Source organism: Zerene cesonia, chromosome 1 (genome assembly GCF_012273895.1).
Source record: "Zerene cesonia ecotype Mississippi chromosome 1, Zerene_cesonia_1.1, whole genome shotgun sequence".
In the NCBI taxonomy this organism is placed as follows: domain Eukaryota; kingdom Metazoa; phylum Arthropoda; class Insecta; order Lepidoptera; family Pieridae; genus Zerene; species Zerene cesonia.
The window spans coordinates 6,540,550-6,564,704 of record NC_052102.1 but is presented as its reverse complement, the minus strand read 5'-3'; the positions used below and the strand labels follow the sequence as shown (position 1 = coordinate 6,564,704).

The following is a 24,155-nucleotide window of genomic DNA, read 5'->3' as shown; positions in this document are numbered from 1 at the left end:
AGTTGTTTCTCTTTATTTAAAGCTTTATCACGATGCGATAATATCGCCCGAGTACACACAAAACACAAAAGATACCACAAAACATGAAATACAATATAATACAAAGAACCGCTTCTAAATAGGAGTCGCAACAGTGCTCCAGCTGACTCTGAAAGAGGGGCGGCCAAGACAAAGTTGCAGGCTCCCACTGCAGAAGCAAACTTCGATCTTAAAGTCTCGTTTGGTGTAGGTGTAGGGGACACCTAATTGTTCTTAAAACAGCAATCAATTCGATTCTACTTAAAGAATTTTCAAACCAACTTGAAATATTGCCTTTATTAATTCCGAAAATATATCTATAAACGCGACATCCAGCGCTCAACAACTCTCCGCCACAGCTATAAGAGACAGCGACAGAGTCATGCGTTAGAAGATATTAGAGAGCTTCAATATTTAGATTACAGAACAGATAAAAGAGGTTAGAAGTGCCTTGTGGGCGGGGCAGGCGTGCCGCTCATATTTGACAACGCTCATAATATGTCTACCGAAATTTTTTCGTTCGTTCGAAGCTACGCGGAAAAACTAGAATAATGCCTTCTTGTGCAATCAAAACGTGTAGAAAAAGAAGCCAGGTATGTAGTGTAGGCCACGAAGGGATATCTTTTCACCGGTAAGTCCTACAACCGAATATTAAGAGTTATTTGTAATTATTAATCTAACAATATAATGTAATTTGTTGACAAAAACGACACAATCGAAAATTACATACTTTGCTTGCAATGCATAGGCACCAATGCATGACCACCAGTCTACTAAGCTAGTGATCGTCCAATATTAAGCGTTCATTGAGAGCCGTGAGTGCCTGCGAAATCCTATACATTGGTATCGATGATGATGTAGCAAGTTGAAATAAATATCGATATTGCGGACGTATTTAAATTATTCCTGACAGGGATATCATTTCATAGTAAACCTTTGTTTATTTAGTTTACCAATTAATTCTATTGAAAAATTTAACTTGTACTCACAAGTTTTCGTTTAAAATTTTTGTTTAAGGTAGTTCGTTAGCCGTTTATAATAGAAACATATATTTCTTTCTATTATTATGTTTCCAACACATCCAGATATAAGAAAGTTGCGGATTGATGCAACCGGTAGAATTGAATGGATACCTACTAAGTGTAGCACAATTTGTTCTATACATTTTTCAGAAAATGATTACATAAAAAAGAAATCCGGCAAACGATACTTAAAACCAGGAGCTTCTCCACATGAAAATGTTCCAGTAAGTAGTACGTAATTTACATTCTATGAAAATGTATGGGTGTTTTTCCTTAGCGATAGAACCATCATTTAAGTATAGGAATTATTGAGATACTGTGTTTATTACATAAGTATAAAATCTATAGTTTCACGGTGTATTTTTTTTTTCGTTAACTTACATTTTATTTATACTTTTCTGGCAAACTTATTTCTTATATCTATCAGTCAGTATCTACCATCGATGACGTAACACACGCTGTATCTACAAGCGGTACAGTAACACAAACTGCATCTACTAGCAACTTATCACAAGCTGCATCCACCGTAGATGGAATAACCAGTCAAAATAAAGTATGTAATTAAATTTTAATTTTTAATCACGTTCTATGTTGCTTGATTTGGCGAGAAAATATCATTATTTGTCTACACTAATATCTATCAGACAGAAGAGAAGAAGAGTAACAAAAAAAAGAAATTTTGGAATTTTTGTCCGACTCAACTACTCAATGGATTTGAACGTGGTTTTCACAGGTGGATTACAAATAATTAGGAGTTGTCAAAACTTTGTTTCGTCAAAATCGGAGAAAATAAGTGATGGTTAATTGAAAATTTTACGCAACAGACCACCTAAACTGTAGAGATATAAAAATTGTGCCATAAAAAAAACTATTAAACGTGATGAGCATTTTTTGCTGAGAATATAAATTTGAAAATCTGGAACACCTGAAATGGAACTTCAGGAGCCCCAGCCACACTATAACATAGAATATAGGAATGAGGTCTTAGCAAACATCAGTCTGATGCGCATTTGGTGTTGAAATCAACAATATATGCGTAAAATCCGAGAAGAAAAGTAGTTCTTTCTCCATTTTGTTCACGTTTAAAGTTCACGCCAACGATATCGTGGGCACCAGCTAGTTATATAATAATGAGGAACCTTTTGCATTTTTGTCTGTTTATAACCTTTCACGCAAAAACTACTGGACCAATTTGAAAAATTTCTTTCACCATTAGAAAACTGCAACTTCGCCGAGTGATAAAGGCATGTATAAATACCAGGGGCGAAGCCGGGTACACTGCTTGTGTAAAATAACTCTCATTGGTTACTTTTTGCAGCGAAAGTTATGGTCGCCTCCAAATGCCTTAACATCTTGTAAACTAATTAACATCATTAACAAAAGGAAATCATGATTAGGAAACAGAGATTACGAATCAAAAGAATACAAGCTCAGAATAGAAGACTGAAAAGAAAAATTAATAAAATAGAAGACGTTTTAGTAATTAAAGAAAAATTTTGTTTGAAAGATGCAATAATTTTAGAGGATACGCATATTCTGAAAAATATAAATTTGAAGGTATATGTATATACCAAAGTCATTGACTAACAGTTTTCGTGTTTGTACCGTTGTTGATTGCGATCTTGATTTCTTTTGATATTGGAAAGATTTAAAACCTTTCTTTATTACAGGCATCAATGGCTCACACAACGAACGATAGAGGAAAGTCGCCAAATAAGGAATACCATTTTGTTTTAGGAATATAAACAGTGACGTAACTACAAGGTGGCAAGTCAGCAAAACGCCACGGGCCAATATGGAGCCCCCGGACAAAAGAGAATTCCAACACTCAATTACGCCACTGAATATATGAATAAGACTTCATATAAACGAAACTATTTTAATGTTATTACTAATCAGTCAACATTTTTCTTTAACTATTTAAATGTCTTTGAACAAAAATTTATGAAAATTAGAATCTATCACATGTTAATTTTTTTTTATTTGTTAATAATCAAATAAATGACAAAAATATAAAAATACCAATGGGATCAATTAGATTTTTAATTATGGTATTCCATAATTAGCCACGAACTTGAGTCCATTCTATACTAGTTGAAACTCATATGAATATTTTTTTGGGTATTTTAATAACGGATGGTCACAAAATGTTAAGATAAACTTAATATGTTCAGCTCAAAAACATAAATCATAAGTACTAAATACTTTAAAAAGTTCGCGAGTTGTGTGTCGTTTCTTTGTGTTCGAAATGCGTAGGATTCTTGTTTGTTGTAGAATTAAATGGATGAAGAAAAGGATCAGGAACTATTTCCTTCATAACCTTTTATCCCATCCATGGTGACAACCAACTCAACCTCCGAACGTCGAGTTAACGTTAACGGCAGGCTAATACGTACCCGAACTTTTATTGTTTCGGTATTTACATTGAATTGAAGTTTTCGGTATTTACATTGAATTAAAGTTTTCTTCTAGTAAGGGCGTGCAACTGAGCTGTTGGTTTGCCAGATGGTAAGCGATACCCACCGCCCGTGAACAATTGCAGAGATAACGCCTCTGCAAATGCGTTGCCCGCTTAAAGAAGAAGGGATGAGAAAAGGATTTACGATCAATAAAGGAATGCATTGGGAATTGTAAGCAATAGGAAAGGAGCCTTCGACTTCGCAATTCATTGCACAAAACGCAGAGAAAAGAGTAAAAAAGTTTATTAGCCTTTTACATTAATTAAAATTACTCTTCAAATTACTTAACATATTTTTCCATAAACTTTTTGTGAAACTCTGATCTGAGGGAATCGTTTATAAAGGTGTTAGCCTTCTTTTCCGGTTCGGATCGGGCGCAGTTTTTGAACACCACGTCGTCATCCCACCGCCGTTTTACCTGAAACAATTTTTTATGTGCAAAATATATAACACAATTTATGAATACTAATATATACTTATAAGCTGCAGAGTTTGTTCGTGTTTGTACGCGCTAATATACTGCTAGTACAAAATACATCACACAAAATACTTGACGAGTATTCATGAATAATAGTGATAATAGTTACTTATATTATGCTGATATTTAAGAAAAGTATTAACCAATTCAAAAACAAAACGTTCTTTGAGCGAAAAAAAACTCATAACACTTTGAAACATTGGAGAAATACTACGACGCGTGAGCAAAAATATTGGTTTGCTGTATCTTGATGGAAATGTTTTTATTATCTATTTGAAATAATATTTAACTGCTGGAAAATGACTTGAAGTTCGTTTTGAAGGTACACACATTATAAGTATAAACCAAATTAACAATTTAACTAAAAACTCTTTTCAATAAATTAAAAACACTTTGAACATGCAAACATTCCTACAATACACAAATGTGTGCCCTTATGTAGGGAAGAAACATTTGCCAAATTGTCCAACTCTTGTGGGTGTGTGTATTTGTGGAAATGTGAATGGCTAAAAAAACCAACATGCCAACAAAATGCATGCAACATGCATTTTTCAATCAATTGTCAATACGTCTCCATAACTCACCTTCAGATCATTTTTTTGACCTGCTGCCGAATAATTTAACAACGGATTTCCTGACAGAATATTTTCCATTCGGATTCTTTCTTCTTCTTGTTTCTTTTCAGCATCCTAAAATAAATTATTTAATTAAATTAATTATTATGGTTAAAAAAAGGATTGCTTAAAATAATAATAATAGAAAACAAAAATAATGGGTATGTTGGTGTAAGATTCAAACATAATTATTCTTTATATAAGTAATTATCTGTTTCCAAAATGATAACTAATTTAGTACTTTTTCAACATCAAAACATTTTGTGTCCATTTTGTGTGGTAATAATCTCTTCTGTAACTGCAAAATCTTACATTTCTTTGTATATTTCGGTGATTGTATGTGAAATTGTAAAATAAAATTACCTTTTTGATAAGATTTTCTGTTATTTGTCATGTTGAATTATATTTTAGAACTGCATTGAGTTTTCTTTTCAACCAACTTCAAAACAAGAAGGCAGTTGTTGATTTGACTATTTTTTTTTTTATTCACATAAACTTTTTATTTTTATTTATTTGAAAACTGATACTTCCCTTTACAACCAAGTGAATAACTTATAAAGTTTGAATAATTAAAGTTTAAAACTAATTTCTTACCATGTTTCTGCGGTGTGTGTTAGAAATCCAATAACTTCAAAGACCAGTATAATAATGAAGAACTTCATAAAAGTAATAATAAATAATTAGTAAAACATAATCAGTAGCAATAACCTACCTTCTTAGCTTGCTCTATAGCTCGCTCTTTCTTTATTTTGTTTAGCTCAGCCAATAAGGCAGCAGTGTCATCGTCTGAGTCATCTGAATCGGATGAGTCTCCTTCTAGAGGGTCATCAGCATCTAAACTAGCAGCAGGAACTTGATCTGCTTTTGTCTTCTTTGCGGGTGGCTCATTTTGACGTCTAGCTGGAGCCTTAACCTCCTTTTCTCTCTCATCTAATTCTTTACGGAAATCTCTTGAACGAAGTTCGTCTGTTGTGCTTTGTCCCTGCTCCCTGTTAAAATTATTAATCAAACATACGCCTTGCACATTAGTAGCCAAGTCCTAATTATAAATATAACACAACACATCTTACCTGTACTTAAGTTTTGTATGGCCTGGTAAATCTCGACTAGAATACTGTCGTGATATAGCACTTAAATCTTTTTCACCACGGCCTTGCCCACCGCGAGCAGGATCAAACGTTGGCCTTGCGGCCGTAGTCATTTTTAATTTGTCTTTGAAACTTGCTCAGATCTTATTAGTTTGTTTATGTACGTATAAATACAAAAATATTGTAGGCAATGAATACATAAACTGATTTAAATCAGCACAATTTAGTAGCAATGAGCTTGATCTCAAAATAATAATGGATTCAATCAAAGGTATTACCACTACATACAATTCAATTAAACAGTAATACACAAAGGGTAGAGCACCGTAACATGAAAATGTTATAAATTTCAGTAGTATCTATTATAGCAATCTTTGTTTGTACGTATAAAAAACATGGCTTAAAACTGACGTTTCTCAAATAGATAGTAGACACAGATCATTCGATCTCAGTCCCACAACAACAGACCACTATAAATTACAGATTAATAAAATAATGTTGCCAGTGTTATTTATATTAAATACCATTGGCATTGGAAAAATTAGATGAGAAAAAGTTAATAGAAAAAACCACTTAATTAATTTATTGTATTGAGTATGGATATCTTATTGATTTATTTTTTTGAGTACAAGTGATACATTATTTTATGAATATACTTCGTCTAATTATCGCCCTATTCCAATTAGTGACGGTAGTGTGAAGCGGAAGTGTGAATTGCATACACACATTTATTTTAGTGTTTCAATTAAAAACTTTGAAAAAATTGGACTGTATAGGCTGCTGCACTGTTTAATTTTATAATATGTAGGATAAACATAAATTAAAAACAATAATTTTTTGTATTACTGATTGGCAACATTGATCTCAAATTCGGATTTCGGATTCCGGAAAGACAAAGACGATAGAGTGACATCAAGAACTATTAAGAACTAAGAAGGTAGCCGAAGCTTGCCGCTTACAAAATATTGAAAGTGGTGAAACAGCAAACGGTTAAACGCTAAGGAGTTAAAATATCATCATTGTACATTGTTATTTGCAAAGTCGCGTTAAAAGGTAATCATTTAGTTTGTATTTGTAGTACGACATAACCCTCTTGAAAAGCGACAGAAAAATCTAGTATTCGCCATTTTGTTATAGTAATTGAGAAATGCACGCTTTGGTCCTGGTATTTTATAGTTTAATTGTCTGCAAATCTTGTGTTGCCGACTCTCGTATTCATTATTTTTCTTTATATAATTCATCAATGTTTACGTTTTAACTTTAAACTGGTCTGAAAGAAATAGGGTCATAGTGGAAGCACTCACTTGAAAGACTCAAGTAACATTTTAAAAGTATGTGGTCACTCTATCATCCATTACACATAAAGCGTACAAAATAAAAGGACGTGGGTAGAACATATTATAATAAGCGTGGTTTACTATGATAATTCAATGTTATAACCTAATATAGACGATTTAAAAAAACTCAATCGATTCGAACTCGTAAAGTACTCGATTTGCATACATATCATATAATTATAAATTATTTTATTTATAGATAAATTTGATATAAATTTCAATCCAAAAAAGTGGTTAATAAATAAAATTATAAGTATTTAAGAATAAATTAATTTTATATTAAAAACTGTAAAGTTCATAGCAATGTACTTTTGTAGTGCCATTCTACAAGTATTACAATTATTGTCCTTGTTTATAAGAAATGATTGAAACAAGGAGCGTTTTTCAATTTAAAACTGGAATCATGCATATGTTTTGCTAAATAAATATTGACTTGCAATTAATTAAAAACAAAATTCAAGTGGTTTAAGTAGTAAAAAATGGTGATTTGATAGTATTGCCTATAAATGAGCTGTTTTTGTTAGAAGTTGACACAGTGGAACATTACGTTGATTAGAAATTCAATCAGTAATGTATTACACAAATACATTATGATACTTTTTGAAAACATTAGTGTATCATCATTAAAACTCATTCTACACCTATCAAAAAAAAGTTTTGGTGTTTGTATGTACCTATATGATTATGATAAAAGAATCGATAAGAAATTGGATTTATAACAAAAATCATATAATTAAATGTGTCACCTTACACAAAATTTCACCACATATATTGATAGAATTATACAAAAAATGAAATGTTTTAAAGTTTTTAGGTAAATAACTAAATGTTTTACTTTGTTCAGGATGGCGGAAGACTTAGATGTTGAAGCTATGCTTGAAGCCCCTTACATAAAATCGGTAAGTTACATATATTGTGTTTCATTTGTTATTGTGACATTGTTAAATCATGCACACTGAATATTGTTTCTTTTTATAAATCACGTCATATTACTCTATATCATATGGTTTTTTAATGCCTTATGCTACTATGACCAAAATCTTAGAAAACCATTTTAATGCTTTGCATTGTAGAAAAATATATCATCATTTTTTAGTACAAATTAAATGAATAGAGATTGTCACTTGTTTATAGAGTAAATATATTTATATTCACTTTATCATCAATATTATTGTATTGTTACAATAGAAAAAATAATATACTCCTAAGAAAAATTGTATACCTATAAAGAATATACTAATGTGGTCTTCATTTATAAGATACTGTTTAAAGATGTGTTAATGTGTTGAACATGTAATGATTAAATTAAATGATATATTAGTCATTGACTTCTGTTTTATAAGCACATCTTTGAACAGTACAACAAGATATGGAACAAAATTACATTTGAGAATCATTTCTTGTATTTATAGAACTTTGTGGTAATTGTCGAGCATACTTCACCGACCTGAACACTATGAGGTATCCACTACTATACTTAATTATTATTCTTTTACGCATCCTGTTAATAAATGGTGTCAATTTGTTTTTTAAAAATATTTGAAGTTTATTTAGAAACATTTTCAACAAGACCATGAGTTTATGGGTCATAAATCTTTTGCAGAAGTATCCGTGTGTGATGTTAGCGCTGTGTACAACTTTAGTCAGTGGTTATTGCAACGGTAAGTGTAGACCTGGAGAAAGCTCAACCACCAGCATTGGACAAATGGTCCTGAAACAGACTGCTGTAGTATAGGAATTTGCGAAAACCAGTATTGTGTACATTTCCTTGATACTGTATCAAAGTTTGTTGTATCAATGGAATGTCACAAATTGTGTCATATAATCAATTCTCTTTAACTAATGCATATCTTATTTATTCACTCGGCGTGTGTTGCTGTGGCGCTGCTTCTACCTTGTGCTTTGTGTGACAGGATAACACGTCTTCGAAGCATCGGTCGGACAAGCATAACGATAAGCACAGAGACAGAGAAAAGGATAGTAGTAGAAGGTGGGTGGAAACATAAAGGAATTAAATATCTTTTCCTATCATTATCAAGTGCTTTATTTTTTATTATTTTTATAGACGCAGCCGATCAAGAGACAAAAGAAGATCACGTGATAGGGATGTACGACGGTCTAAGGATAAAGATGACAAAAGGGACAGAGATCGAGATAAGGATCGCAGGGACCGAGACCGAGATCGGGATAAGGAACGTGGTGGTCACAGGGAAAAAGATCGAGATAGGGAACGCGACAAAGACAAGGAACGCGATAAAGATAGGGGACGGGAAAGGGATAGAGAAAAAAGGCGAAGCAAGGAAAGAGAAAGGAGTCGTGATAGGGAAAGAAGTGCACACATTGAGAAGAGGGAAAAAAGTCGTGATAAGGAATCCAGAACTGAATATCGTTCCAAATCAAGAGGAGTAGAACCTAAGCTCGATGATTTGCCGCCTGAAGAACGTGATTTGCGAACTGTATTTTGTATGCAATTATCACAACGTATTAGGGCTAAAGATTTAGAAGAATTTTTTTCATCTGTGGGAAAAGTTAGAGATGTCAGATTAATAACATGCAATAAAACGCGACGGTTTAAAGGGATTGCATATATAGAGTTCAAGGATGCTGAATCAGTACCACTGGTAAATTAATATTTGAATTTATATATATATATTTGATAATACTTTGTGCATTTGTTTGTTATTTTATTATCATGATTTCTAATTTTTAGGCATTAGGATTAACTGGGCAAAAATTACTTGGTGTTCCCATTATTGTACAACACACTCAAGCAGAAAAGAATAGAGTGGGAAATTCACTGCCTAATTTAGCACCAAAGACTTGTAATGGACCAACGAGATTATATGTGGGCTCATTACATTTTAATATAACTGAAGATATGTTACGGGGGATATTTGAACCATTTGGAAAAATTGATCACATACAACTTATGACTGATCCAGATACAGGAAAAAGTAAAGGATATGGATTCCTTACAGTAAGTATTTACATGATTGTTCCTACTTATATATTAGACTATTCCGGGAGTTTTATAAATGGGTTTTATAGGTGTTTATTTCGAACTTCTCGGTTTCGTAACATTTTCGATCGAGCCGCCATATTAAAAAAATGGGGCATTAAAGTGCTTTCAACGTTCCAGCGCCGCAAAGTTTTATTTAACATGTGTTTTCCTGGATAACTCTTCCATGCCTATCTAATACACGAATGATCATTTGATTGAATTATTTTTCATTGTGTATTCACTGACCCATATAGCTTCTCACAAGTAACGCACGCTAAACAATTTCAGTTCCACCATGCGACAGACGCGAAGAAGGCCATGGAGCAACTAAACGGTTTCGAGCTGGCTGGGCGGCCGATGAAGGTGGGCAACGTGACAGAGCGCGCGGACGGCGGCTCCAACACGCGCTTCGACGCGGATGAGCTCGACCGCGCCGGCGTCGACCTCGGCGCCACCGGCCGCTTGCAGCTCATGTTCAAGCTGGCTGAGGGCACCGGCTTGCAGGTATTTTTTTTTTTTATATTTTATGTACATTTAAATTAGGCATATGTGATTGTACAAGCCACTATCTATGGCTTGACTGGGATGAATGACTTGTCATTCAGCAATGATAATAGATAGATATATTTAGATTTCCACTGGATTTTCAAGATTAAAATTAAATCCATTTCAATAAAATAAAGGATTAATGCTCCTCTTTATTAATGTTGACTAACTGTTCCTAGTGGTGTGGCGGCGGTGTAGTGGCGGGTGCATGGTGCAAGTATTTCTATAGCTTGTGTGCATGGGCATAACTACGTAAGTACAAAAAATTACACTATAAGTGTAAGTAAAAACTTATCAATATATGATAAGTTTTTACTTACACTTATATTGATGAGTGAGTAAGTTTTTAACAAGAGTTTAGTTACTACTAATTAAAAAACTTACTTTTCATTTAAAGTGTAATTTTTTGTACTTTTAGTTAAGGGGCCGTTCAAATATTACGTAAGCGCTATGGGGGGTGATGATCTTTGTTCTGTTTATTTTGGATGACATTTACATAATTGTAATAAATCTTCGTACCTAATATTTGAACGGCCCCTAAACTAAAAATCTTACAATTTGTCATCAAAATCAATTCTGTAGTTCTTCGTTGAAAGATTAACAAATAACCACCCATCCGCACATACTTGTTAAATATCATTAAACTTGTGATATCATAAAACAGTGAAGGGTCTGTTTACTTCATAGGTGATAAAATTTTCATACCTAATTCTATTTTTAGAACCCTATTTATTATTTTGAGTAGCTTATATGATATACTTATTTTGATTTGAAGATAAGTATATTATGTATTTCACTACATGATAAAAAAAGGTCTCTATGTACACTTAGATATTTAAAACTCCACAACAAATTGCATGCATAATTGCACCCATGCGTTGAAGAATTCAAAACAGACCAGTAGTTCCTGAGATTAGCATGTTCAAACAAACAAACGAACAAACTCTTCAGCTCTTAAAATATATAGCTGTCCAGTTGAATATCTGAATTATTGCGATTAGAGTTATATATTTGAGTTTAATTAAATAATATCAAACAAACTAACTAACCCTTCAATTATTATGTTACGGAACCCTATTTTTTTCCGAAATAAAATATAGTCTATGTTACTCGTGGATAATGTAGCTTTCGAATGGTGAAAGAATTTTTAAAATCGGTCCAGTAGTTTTTGAGCCTATTCATTACAACCAAACAAACAAACAAACAAAGTAAAAGATAAAAGAGGTAACTAATATAAAAAAGCAGTTTAATTATACGTTATAGCATCGTTATATTTAATTGTAATACAAAATCTACAATAATTAGGTAGCTAAAGTAAAAAGTGTTTTCAGATTCCTCCAGCAGCAGCATCTGTACTAATGGGAGCTGGATCAACTTTAACAGCTCAACCTCAAGTTGCTCCACCAATTGCAACACAATGTTTTATGCTAAATAACATGTTCGACCCAGCCACGTAAGTTTATCAAAATATTTTTTAGTATTTTTTTTTAGTTTTGGCTAGTTTTTTACAGACAATAAATTTCCAATTATGTAATTCTTTATACTAACACTTTTTTTACTCCTGTTTATTATTAAAAGATGGTCTCGTCCCGATAAACTCGGTAGGTAACAATTGAAATTACATCAATATTTGCCTATCACAATCGTCGCTCTTATTTGTTACAGAGAATCGAATCCGAGCTGGGACATCGAGATTCGCGATGACGTCATCAGCGAATGCAACAAACACGGCGGCGTTTTGCACGTCTACGTAGATAAAGCTTCACCCCAAGGGAACGTGTACTGCAAGTGCCCTACGATAGCTACAGCAGTGGCGTCAGTGAACTCGCTGCACGGCCGCTGGTTCGCGGGGCGCGTGATCACGGCGGCTTACGTGCCTCTCGTCAACTATCATTCCTTATTCCCCGACGCCATGACTGCGCTCACACTCCTCTTGCCCACGCGCCAGAGATAGACCACAATCACTCGTATCGGTTTCTCGATAGAACGATTCCTCGATTTAATATGATACCCTGATTTTAATATAAATATAGTGTGTTGGCTTAATTATTATAGAATAAAATATTAATTTTGTCGTTTTTATTTTACTTATACAACACTTTATGCTGATATCAATTTTTAATTATTTTTAAGGTCAATAGTTAATCGTGATAAGTCACCTCTAGGATAACTGTTTCTGACTTATAAATTCATCTAGATCGATTTTAACATAAACAAAATTTTACGATAGGAGAATTCTAACAAATTAATTGATAACTTAACCTGTCCAAACTCCAAAGTTAGATAATATATAAAATATCAGGATTCCGACCGTAACTCGTAACTCGTCGCTTGCGTAATAACATGAGGAAAAGAGACAGTCGCAACCTATCCTACTATCTTACTATACAATCCTACTAATATTATAAATGCGAAAGTTTGTAAGGATGTGTGTATGTTTGTTACTCTTTCACGCAAAAACTGCTGAATCTATTGCAATGACATTGGGTACGTAGACAGCTGGACAATTGGAATAACATATAGGTAACATTTTATCCCGATATTCCTACGGGATACAGACTTACGCGGGTGAAACCGCGGCGCGCAGCTAGTTTATAATATAGTAATATAATGTGAAAGCGAGCTAAGTTTATGAAATTAAAAAGTTATTGTTCCATTTCAGATGTTTAAATGACAAATGGAAATAGCATAGTAAAAACTTCCTGTCTAACAGAAATATATTTATCGATTAACATTGCAACGAGTTAGAACTGATTAATTATGTGAAGAGGCGCTAACAGCTCGAATGAAACAACGTAGTACATCATATTATATTATTAAACAGCTCTTATCCAATCGACTTCTAAAGTAGCCGGACCTTTTTGCTTTACCGGTTGGTAAACGCCGCCATACATTTGAATCCCAATACTTGTTATTTGTGACAAATCTAGGGTCTCGTTGTTGTTTACTCTTTTACCTCTATAATATGCTTTGAATTCTGAAAATGGCAAACTTCTCAAAGCAAACTCATCCTTGGGCGCCTGAAATTAAAATTGTTGCTAAAATTATTGAATTATAAGGCTACTGCCATAAAGTTATAAGTTTAGCGGCATTACAACAAAAGAAAGCTATAAACAACATGTAGGTATAAAAATTTGAACGTAACTTTCCCTTTAGAAATTCAGATATTAAAGTAGATCAAGATATTCAATTTTATTGTTAACTAAATTGTTTATACAGTGTACCTACGTATGTTCTTACTATCCACAAAATGTTTTTTGCTCATTATATGCTACTGTAATATATAAAGGAAACAAGGTTTTACTTTAACGAGTATCCTGTTAATTCTGCCATTTACTTAGAAGCATAAAAATATATAGGGTGACTGGTGAAATATTCTTTATACGAAAAAAAGATTACTGGGAACTCTTTCGTTGTCATTAAGTAATAAAAGTAGCATTTGGTCCAATTTCCCTGTACAAAAAGAAAACTAAGTGTTGCGCGCTCCTGCCACTGATGTTATTGACCCGATAAAATGGCGGCAGCAGCGCAACGTTAGAGTAATCCGTGGTATGCTCATATTATGTTGTGTATTTAAGTATATAATAAAAATTAAATTTAAATATAAGTAACGGGTAGATTAACTTAGCGTGAATTGATATTCATGTATCTTACACTTATTACTTAAACAAATATTAAAAATCGCCAAGCATGATATGATTCTTGAGCTCGAAGAGTATTTTACTAGTCACTGCATATACCTAAACGATAAATGTATGCTGTTTAGTGTTAATTGTACCTGGAAATATTGTTCAAATGAATAATTAGGCTCATCGTTTAAATCTTTATGCCTCAAAACTATTTTGAACCCATTAAACTGTCCTTGACCACGACACATAATTTGAAGTTTTGTGTGACCAGAAAGATCATAAAATCCAAGCGCACGTATTCCAGCAAATCCAGCTCCATTCAATTGTGGGTTCAAGAGTGCAAAAAATATAGCTCTTCTAAACTGAGTATTCTGGTGCAATACAAAAACGGCCTTAGACATCCCCACGCTTCGAACTGTGTCCGATTGTTCTTGCCAGTCGTACACATCGTCATGCTTTGTGAAGTCGAATAAATATTGTCCTTCATCTGGTGAAGTGATATTGCTGAAAATAAGGAAAGAGATAATATAAATTTACTAGTTGTCTGTCCCGGCAACGCCCGTGATATATTCCGTGTGTTATATATATAGCACTCGGGAATCACGAACAAATCCAACGATAATAATTCAACTCGAACTAAAGCTTATCCACTATGATTTGAGAGAGTTTAAAACCCTACTCATGGTGTATTGGGATTTCGGATATCTGAATTTAAATTATAGGTTATTCAGAAATTCAAAATGTACTTCCGAAAAGCCTCTAGTAATTCGATAAACCAGAAATTCTGTAAACATGTAAGACTGCTTGACCAGAAACACGCACACACCCTACCGTCGCCACAGCTGTATTCTACTCTTTGGCTATATTCCTTTATTATTTCCTATACTATTTGGCTATATTTTACGCGCGCAGAAATAGTGTGACCATACCCAACAATTAGGGAAGCTTACTAAGCATACCAGCCTTATTTAATGTTGTTTTATATGAACTTATTATTAAGACAAACTTTAAAAAGCTTGTGCCACAAGTTTATTTAGTTCGATAACCAAATAGGAATAGGAAGGAATAGGAATTATGATTTTCACTTCAACCGTCAACCGCTCATCGCTTGTTGTAAGGAGATTAAATACCACGAATAAAAATGGCTAGTACGATAACTACGGAATAATTAGATGATAACGTTATATTTTTTCAATTCTCACACGATAAAGTAAGGTAATGTACAAAATGGTCTACTTGTTGAATTCTTAACAAAACTATTTCTTCTTAAATCTGTGTGTAGATACGTATCACGATAAATTTTAATATACAGCTGGATACCTCATAAAAGTTTGTATCCTTTTTCGACATTAAACAAGAAATATAGAATAATTTTCTTTTGATTCCCTATTTGTGCGTTAAAATTATAATTATAACAGTTTATTGGCCTTTAGAGACCAATCTATACGAATAACATACAACTGTAAATAACACCAAATATAAAACATCAAAAAACTTAAGGTCATGAATTCAAATATGGACTTGTTTACTTTTATTTAATTGCACAACTCAAAGGCTTGCATAGGAAATTGGTTCAGGTAGGTACTGAGCTAACCAACCTTCATTGATGATGGTTGTAGGAACCTTATATTACTATTTTTATTATTACGCACCAATGTTTTGTTATTATGTAGGTATATTATAGCTAACTAATAAGTATTATAAAAAGTCAAAAATTCTAACGTTAGTTACGTTACGTACTTAACACGACTGCTCCAAAATGATTAGTAGCTATCTACGTCAGTAATTGGTATACTTTGTTACCAATATAGATTTTTTAAACTAGAGTTGCGTGCCTGGGGTTCTGTATCAAAATTTGTGGGAGGGAAGATTAAAAATAAAATATGATAGGCAAGTGTTGACACGGTTATAAATTGGCTGGGTGACCAATTTTCTATGCAGTTGCTCTTTATACGAACCCTTCGTGGCACGGGGTCGGGTTGCACTTGATTGATTTTTTAATTATTATGAGATATATCATTAATTTCATCACTTCATCAATATATGAATTGTTTTATGGCCGGTAAAATTTTATGCTGGTTCCATCATCTACAATTTACATATTTTAAGTTCTTTTGTCTCTCAAATAGACCCATATCTAGGTTGTGATAATAATTTTTAATTATGGCTATTTAATATATCTCAGGTATTATAATCTTTAAACGGATAATAATTGTCAATTTTGTATTAACTATACCTTAATAAGAGTTTTCTATACACAACTAGGTGTTCACCCCGGCTTCGCCCGTAGTACATGTATAGCCAATGTCACTCAGTGAAAATGTAGCTTTCTAATGGTGGAAACGTTTCAAACATACAAAGTAACAAAAGTTTCCTCTTTATGATATAAGTGTAGATAAAATAATAAATAATACAAATTAACGTACCTTGTATCACACAACACACTCATACCCTGAAGAAAAACCAGGGCATACAGTAAGGAGATAATATATTTAAACATGATTTAAAAGTTAACTGACAACTATCACATTAATAATACGCAACTACACTGAACCGATGAAAAAATTATCCGTTTATCTACACAAAATACATGAGATGAAAGACATTTACTTTACAAATATTTTGTTACTCAAGTTGTATTGCTTATCTATAATTATTGTGTTGACGTCTTTAACCATATCACATACCTACTAAACTTGGTACCGAACGTGAATATTACATTTACTTAAATATATTATACTACGCTAGCGTATATATCACTCGACATGTGGGTTACAAAATACAAAGATACGCAGCCAGCAGCCAGTGACCCGGCAATCAGCGAACAAAGGATTTAACTTAGCTTATTTGCAGTTGTTATATTATTGTGACGTGATTAATTGCAAATCTTTGTTCCTATATCTTTATATATGGCTTTAATTGGTGGTCGTGCAAATATACCGTAAATGTAAAATAACATTACATACAAATATAAAATGTATACCTACCTGCTAGAAGCAGCACTGCGCAAGTGACCTACGTGGTAAATTATTCCAATTAAAATCACATCAATATATTTTATTTGCAGAACAATAGATTTTAACACGCTTTTATGAATTTAACCTGTGTGTATGTATGTAGCTGACTTCCTTTGACTATATTTTGATTTTCGACCTACTTTTAATGGATAGTTTTAATTCTTCAAATAATGTACACTTTCGAAGGTTCGGGGGCAAGACAATAATTTAGTTTATCTTATTATCATGATTTAAATCGCCAGAATTAAATAATTTCTTTACGTTTACTCTGTACATTAGAACGTGAGACAATGTATAAAGTTGATTCTATCCTTGATACGTCTTTTGTTTTTTTTAACTATGGCTTGTACTTATTATTCTGTGCTATGGCTAATATTGTGTGTATATTGTACGCTCTCATATAAACATAAATAAACTAGATATGTATTTATATTTTATATTATAACTCATTTCGAACCAGTCAGGTTTATGATGAAGTTATTTTAAAAAACAATAATTAATACTGGATCTTAATCGGCATTTATACGATGTACCGAAAATAAGGTAGCTTCCTGCCTTATTTTGCTTTTCGTTGGTAACATTGAATCTGTGTACCAGATTACGCAAAAATATTTTTTTGAGGATAGGGATTAGGGAAATGGGGGGATAGAAGGAGACAAAAAGTAGGCTACGTCTTTCTCCATCTCTTCGACTATCTTTACTTAAAAAATCACTCATTAATTTGTCTCTATGATTTGCAGTAAAAGAAGGACAAACACACTTGCCTTAATAATATTAGTAAGCGTAATCCATAATTTATTAAAATCCATAATTAATATTCTTGAGTCTATGTCTGTTTATTTAACTATGACAACAAGCTTGTGATTACGAACCGAGTGCAATCGGAGATCATTCTCCACTGTTCATTGAATAAAACCTACTACCTAGATGCATACCTAACTAATTACTAATATTTGCATTAAACACTTAATTTCCTGTACCTATATATGAAAAGTACCGAATCGTATACTATGAAAAGTACCCAACCATTCAACTGGAAATATTTAAAAACTAGTTTATTGTTTATGTGTGTGAACTTAAACATTACGAATATATTTATTCACAAGACTTAGATCATTACAGAAGTACATAAGTACTTAGGTGGTTATATTGGGTCTCGTCGAATGTGATGAGTAAACTTACCAGTCGTTTAAACAGGAAGCCAATAGTTGCTGATCTTGATCAACGTTTGCTAATTCTGCCATACTTATTTTATGTTTATCTACAACAATAATTTACATTATGCATTACAAAGACGTAGGTACACATAATTACTAGTAGGAACTTGTCATATTGTAATAGCCAGGGTTACATATTATATTATTCAAAAGGATTTATACTCGCGATTTTGTTCACCTTTCTTGTTCTATTATTTAAGCTACTTACTATTTAGTATATGGATAGGTAGTAACTATAGAATAATTTCATTTTTTATTCCTACTGAACCTACTCTTACAACAAAATGGAATCAAATTTCACCTTCTTAGTAGTCAAGTATTTCATGGGAATAATGACCTTTAGTCTTAAGCCAAATCGAATGTAGACCTGTTTCTTAGTTGTTTACCTACTTTCCACTGTCCAGTTATAAAAAACATATCTCATAAAGGTATGCAAATTCGCTAGATACCGAATTCAAAAGATTCAGTTACAGTTATTTGGACCAAAAATAAGTAATTTTTAATGTTTCAACTCTAGACTAAAAATAATATAATCTTATCTTATATTGTACACTATTACTTTATAAAAATGTTTTTACTTTTTTGTAGGTATGATATATTCTTCGAAACTACTGAATCCTTGTGATGTTCTTTCACTAGTAAGAAGCTGTGTTATACTTAAGTCTATTAATTGAATAATTTACCGAACCATGTCAGGCAGGTTCGGGGCGTGCAACTAGTAACTTAAATGAAAGCTGTGTTAGGTAGGTATTTAACGAAATTTATTGTATAGCTGTATAACGTTTCGCTATCATAGTAATTCCCATAAGCACCGAAGTCAAAATCCATTATAGCGATCCAGATCGCCTGTAAACAGGGCGCCCTTAATGAGATAAATATTTCATCACCGTAAAAGTAGAACATATGAGTATAATGTCACTCAGGACTCTGCATTTCCTATCTCCAAACAAAAACAAAAACATAAAATCGCTCTGTTGTTGCGAGGTGAAAGAACGACAAACGAACAATGACACATTTACATTTATAATATTAAAAAAGAGTTGTCTTGGTATTAACGAAACAGATTCATAGAAATATGCGAATTTCTGATATCTTCGAATGGTTTAAATCGAATTGTTTTTAACCTTTAAACGAGCAATTCTTGTATATATATAATTGGAATCTCGGAATCGGCTCCAACGATTTTCATGAAATTTAGTATATAGGGGGTTTCGGGGGCGATAAATCGATCTGGCTAGGAATTTTTTTTAGAAAATGTCATATACGTGTTTTTTTTTCCTGACATCTATTGGTGAATAACAATACTATTTTGCTTCGTAGATAGCTGGACAACTGAAATAACACATAGGCACTTTTTATACCGATATTCCTACGGGATACGGTTACGCAGCACGTTTACGCGGTTTCAACCGCAGGTCACAGCTAGTATAATAAAAAATAGAAATGGTAATTAATGTTTTTTTAGGTTTGATATAGAAATGGGATACTTCTGGTTTGAATGGAAAAGCAATTTCAATAAAATATTTTTATTAAATATTAAAAATGAAAAATAAGTATGTATAAACAAAATATATCCTAAGATTAAAACTACATCTATACATAGAAATTATAAAGAGAATGTTGCACACTCGTAACAGTAATAATATGCCTCATTTTATTTATTTATCATATCATAATGTGTACATCATACATGTAAATAATTAAGTGACCCATTACGTTCCCCACTATAATCTTAAATAAAAAAGGACCAAATCAGTATTAATTACCGCCACCTGAATTGACACTATGTTTCAAAATGCCTTTGTTTCTTAAGTATCTCACTATGAATGGGGTTGAAGTTAGTGTGATTCCTATTCGAGCTGGTGCTAAAACTTTATGAATAGCATATGCTATTACAAAGGTCCCAGCATTTGATGTGATCATGTTTGATAGTTTCCCTTCTCCAATATTAAAATATTTTAGAACTGCTACAAGATCTACCCCGCTGAAATAAAATTCACAAAATATATTATAATTTATTATATGCATGTGACACAAAATTATCATGCACAATGTATTATCCATACCTTGATACAAGTACATAACAAATTCCCAAAGACATGATAGAGATGGAAACGTGGAATACAATGACAGTTGTACCATATTCTTTAACAGCCTTTTTTAATTTTTCTTTTGCACTCATAGGATTATTAGTAGTGTCTGTACTCATATTTCTTGTTCCAATGGCTATGCTTTGTAAAAATAATAATTTATTATGAATAAAGATAATTTTATAATGACTTGTAAAAATGTTTGTAATGAAGATAACAATTAATTGTTCATACCTCCAGTAAATAACCTATCACGATATTCGTTTCGTAGTGTAAGATAATGAGCTCCTTGAAGATGGTCCGATAAATATTTATATCCCTGGCCCCACTGTGACCCTGGCATATTCAAGTGTGTGTGATTCCCACTGAAGGGGCTGGGCACATTGCTCTGCATAGACGAAGACAAACTTACAGCACCACGACAATCATACTTATTTACATATGGATCTGATTGAACAGTAATATCAATCTTCATAACATTCTTATCATCATAAGCATTGATAACTGGTCCGGATATGTCTCTTTCTCTCATTGGTGAAAATCTTCCCATTTCAGTTGCATAGATATTAACAACATTAATCGGTAATTTTAAAGCTGTGGCTTGAGGAAACTTTAGAATCGGTGAATTATGAAGAGAAATCCCAAATTTATCTCTACTGCCTATATAATAAAGAAAACCTGTTATTTTAAATACTTAAATAAATAATATTGAAACAATCTATCTATTTACAAATATACTTACCAAAGAGAACATTTGTCAATTGCTTTTGACAACAATAATTATTAAATCTTGAGTATACTTTATGCATTTTTGAAGAAAATAAATTTGTGACCTTTAAAAAAATAAAGTGAAATAAAATACACACTCTTGGTAACAGGAGGTTCAAGTAACACTTTAATATAACTAATATTTCCTGACGAATTGCACACCTACGCTACATTTTCTTGCTACGTTAGTAGTTAGTCACCTGTCGAGAGCTTGTTACACTTACAGGTAGAAAAAACTAAGAGTCACTACCTATTACTTATCCGATAATCACTTTGTAACCGGTTCGTTGACAAAAGCTATTCGTATAGAAAGAGAATATACATAATTACTAAAATAAATGTAATGACTAAATGTTAGTAAATACATACCTTCAGCAACCAATTTATTATTTGATATATTATTTTCACTTATGCACTGACTGCTGTCTACAGACATCAATGACAATAATCACAGATTAAGAAATAGAAAAAGAAGAAGAAATACGAACAAGTTACTACGTAAACAATAATTAACGAGATGTCATCGAGGAGCAAAAATTACAAATGGCAATTCGATACAATTTGACATCGGAAAACACCACACTATACAACATTGACACATATCTATGGTGTACACATTGATTGACACTGTGTTGCCCAATCAATAATTAAAAATATTTATCATATCGGTATATATTTCATGTTCGACGTGTCGATTTTAAGTAGAACTTAGTTAGTAAATATGGTCTACAATTATGTTTTATAAATAGAAGCAAATAAAGAACAATACACAGAAATTTATTTAAAAACTAGGTGGTGCGCGGTGCGCGGGCTGCAAGCAGCCCGCGTGAACTTTTATTTGTAGAGTTGTATCAAAAGGATGTTGTTTTTTTAGTGATTAATTCTAGTGATCGACTTTATCATCAGCTCTTGGACTATATATAAGGGTAAACGTTATTAAATAAAAACAAAAATAAATAAAACAACCATAAGATAATTCATTTTAAGTATACTTGTCTTCCAACCTTTTAAAATACAATCCTTAAATGAAAACCCCTTGGAAGACTCACATTCTTAAATGGGTCAATAATTCCCTATTAAACAAAAAAAAAGAGGCACCTCAAACGGTTCATTAAAAAAGAGATGATAAATACGCTCCCAAATGAGATCCTTCGTCGTGTGTTAGGGGGAACATGGCAGTTTAACAATTGAATAATTACTTATTAAGTATCCATTTCTTTTTATTATATAGCATAGAAAGAACTTAAAAAAAAATATATTTTTTTATCAATGCACTTGGATTTCAAAAACTGTCCCAACCAAGTTAATTTTTATTTGAGTTTTAGATAGGATATCCGTTTAAAACAGTAGTGTTTAAACAGTAGCAACATTGAAACATTGAAAATTGAAAGTATTAAAAGTATTAGAATTATTAAAGAATACTTCTTTTTATTAATTAACAAAAAAAAGTATGTAAATTAACACCACCTGTCCAGTGTCAGTGATATTAGACGTTAAAATCAGTACAATTTAACGATATTACTTTTCATTAGCGCCATCATTCCAGCTTGCGGAGGGAAAACATTGCACAAAAATTATTTATGAAAAATGCTTATGTTCATTGTTTTTGTTAATATGAATGGTTTACTTTCCGTATTTGTTAAATTAAATCAATATTGATATAAGTGGGTATTATCTATTTTTTTTCAATTATAGATCGCAATATAGGCAGCTAATTAATATGTTCCGTTGAATTTGGCAAAACATGATATGAAAATTAAAATGCAATGATATGTTGATTAATTTTACTTCATGAGAGATTTTTTATGTAACAGCTGGTAACTGAGGTAAACGATCAAATGCATTGCTGGCTTGTAAGGGGTAAAGAGTTAGGAAAGGATTAGCGTCAAAATAAACAAACATAATAAATGTATGGATTGGAGAGGGTGAGGAAAAGGATACGGGCCTCTAAATTAAAAAATTAAAATGATATACCGTAGGTGGGAATCGAGCATGCTTCGGCTGCAATTAGGTCAACTCGCACCGGGGAAGTACGACACCCCCACGGAAAATCGGCGTGAAATAATAGCATGCTATTATATTTCATACGGTGAGTGAGGGAGCCGAAGGCCTGATTCTTTTTGCCGATCCTTCCCAATCCATTCCTTCTCTCCAGTCGTCAATCCTTTCTTCATCCCTTACCCCTTAAAAGCGGGCAGCGCAATCTCAGAGGCACACATCCTCTTCATATGACGGGCGGTGGTGATCGCTTACCACCAGGAAAACCAACGGTTCAGTTGCCCGCTATGACATAAATAAATATTGACTATTTTAGCACGGTGGCGTGCGAGTTTAAATCGTAAAAATAACAAAAAAATTACATTCCTTATCATAGCTAAACCTAAACCATTTGCCAAAACTAAGTAAAATTCACTCGTATAAACACGCTCGTATTGCTCGCTCAGCTCTTGCGTTCGGTGGTAGGAACTACAGTTTCTTGCCGGCTCTTCTTTGTAGAAACTGCTTTCCGAACCGGTGGTTAATGTTAAAAGTGTTTAATGACGATTCAAAAGCTCTTCCATAAAAAGTCTAATTAAATAAATAAGTATCTACGAATTATCTAAATAAGGTTTTGTTGCCGCTGTGTCTTCCTCAATTTAGAAACGTCTCCATCATCAGATCAGTTTAATATTACCAGATTACCTAAAAGTACTCACAAATGCAAAACTTTAGCCTATTCCAACACCAGGAAGCGGGTCATGATACATTTCTAAGCTTAAACATCGCTATGAATAAGTTAGCTTTTCCACGGTTTCCCTGAGTTTCCATCATCAGATCGAATCAAATCGAATCAAAATTCTTTATTGTGCACTAAGCCATACAGAAATAAAT

At 32.7% G+C, this 24,155-nt stretch overlaps 3 protein-coding genes across 6 annotated transcripts; 1 reads left to right on the top strand and 2 right to left on the bottom strand.

Annotated features, from left to right (window-relative positions):
• Positions 1-3,726: 3,726 nt before the first annotated feature.
• Positions 3,727-6,122, bottom strand: LOC119830123 (protein CWC15 homolog A). The gene is made up of 4 exons (XM_038352991.1): positions 5,662-6,122; positions 5,304-5,580; positions 4,562-4,666; positions 3,727-3,917 (listed from the first exon to the last, which is right to left on the bottom strand). The coding sequence occupies exons 1-4, from the start codon at positions 5,790-5,792 to the stop codon at positions 3,780-3,782; spliced, it is 651 nt and encodes a 216-aa protein (XP_038208919.1). The 5' UTR covers positions 5,793-6,122; the 3' UTR covers positions 3,727-3,779.
• Positions 6,123-6,571: 449 nt separating this feature from the next.
• Positions 6,572-12,649, top strand: LOC119839457 (RNA-binding protein 39). Of its 2 annotated transcripts, none has more exons than XM_038365725.1 (8): positions 6,572-6,732; positions 7,861-7,915; positions 8,930-9,006; positions 9,082-9,637; positions 9,727-9,993; positions 10,306-10,521; positions 11,895-12,016; positions 12,229-12,649. In XM_038365725.1, exons 2-8 carry the CDS (start codon positions 7,862-7,864, stop codon positions 12,515-12,517), a joined length of 1,581 nt encoding a protein of 526 aa, XP_038221653.1. In that variant the 5' UTR covers positions 6,572-6,732; position 7,861; the 3' UTR covers positions 12,518-12,649. The 2 variants fall into 2 exon arrangements, with proteins under 2 accessions (XP_038221653.1, XP_038221662.1); XM_038365734.1 differs by lacking the exon at positions 6,572-6,732 and adding an exon at positions 6,818-7,010.
• A 713-nt stretch (positions 12,650-13,362) lies between these two features.
• Positions 13,363-21,842, bottom strand: LOC119828516. Of its 3 annotated transcripts, XM_038350687.1 has the most exons (5): positions 21,654-21,810; positions 21,259-21,349; positions 20,751-21,176; positions 20,493-20,652; positions 19,982-20,410 (listed from the first exon to the last, which is right to left on the bottom strand). In XM_038350687.1, exons 2-5 carry the CDS (start codon positions 21,323-21,325, stop codon positions 20,185-20,187), a joined length of 879 nt encoding a protein of 292 aa, XP_038206615.1. In that variant the 5' UTR covers positions 21,326-21,349; positions 21,654-21,810; the 3' UTR covers positions 19,982-20,184. The 3 variants fall into 3 exon arrangements, with proteins under 3 accessions (XP_038206624.1, XP_038206634.1, XP_038206615.1); XM_038350696.1 differs by lacking the exons at positions 19,982-20,410; positions 20,493-20,652; positions 20,751-21,176; positions 21,259-21,349 and adding exons at positions 13,363-13,583; positions 14,342-14,696; positions 18,392-18,470 and having other exon boundaries at positions 21,654-21,842; XM_038350706.1 differs by lacking the exons at positions 19,982-20,410; positions 20,493-20,652; positions 20,751-21,176; positions 21,259-21,349; positions 21,654-21,810 and adding exons at positions 13,363-13,583; positions 14,342-14,696; positions 16,619-16,977.
• Between the last annotated feature and the right edge of the window lie 2,313 nt (positions 21,843-24,155).

Bases quoted from the DNA above. Each gene is read 5' to 3' on its own strand.
- LOC119830123 (XM_038352991.1), bottom strand. From the start codon at position 5,792: ATGACTACGGCCGCAAGGCCAACGTTTGATCCTGCTCGCGGTGGGCAA. The intron at 5,581-5,661 runs GTAAGATGTGTT...TAATTTTAACAG, and splicing joins CATACAAAACTTAAGTACAG to GGAGCAGGGACAAAGCACAA. The intron at 4,667-5,303 runs GTAGGTTATTGC...AATTTATTTTAG, and splicing joins CTATAGAGCAAGCTAAGAAG to GATGCTGAAAAGAAACAAGA.
- LOC119839457 (XM_038365725.1), top strand. From the start codon at position 7,862: ATGGCGGAAGACTTAGATGTTGAAGCTATGCTTGAAGCCCCTTACATA. The intron at 9,994-10,305 runs GTAAGTATTTAC...AAACAATTTCAG, and splicing joins AAGGATATGGATTCCTTACA to TTCCACCATGCGACAGACGC. The intron at 12,017-12,228 runs GTAAGTTTATCA...TATTTGTTACAG, and splicing joins AACATGTTCGACCCAGCCAC to AGAATCGAATCCGAGCTGGG.
- LOC119828516 (XM_038350687.1), bottom strand. From the start codon at position 21,325: ATGCATAAAGTATACTCAAGATTTAATAATTATTGTTGTCAAAAGCAA. The intron at 21,177-21,258 runs GTAAGTATATTT...TTTATTATATAG, and splicing joins ATTGACAAATGTTCTCTTTG to GCAGTAGAGATAAATTTGGG. The intron at 20,653-20,750 runs GTATGAACAATT...TACAAAGCATAG, and splicing joins TGATAGGTTATTTACTGGAG to CCATTGGAACAAGAAATATG.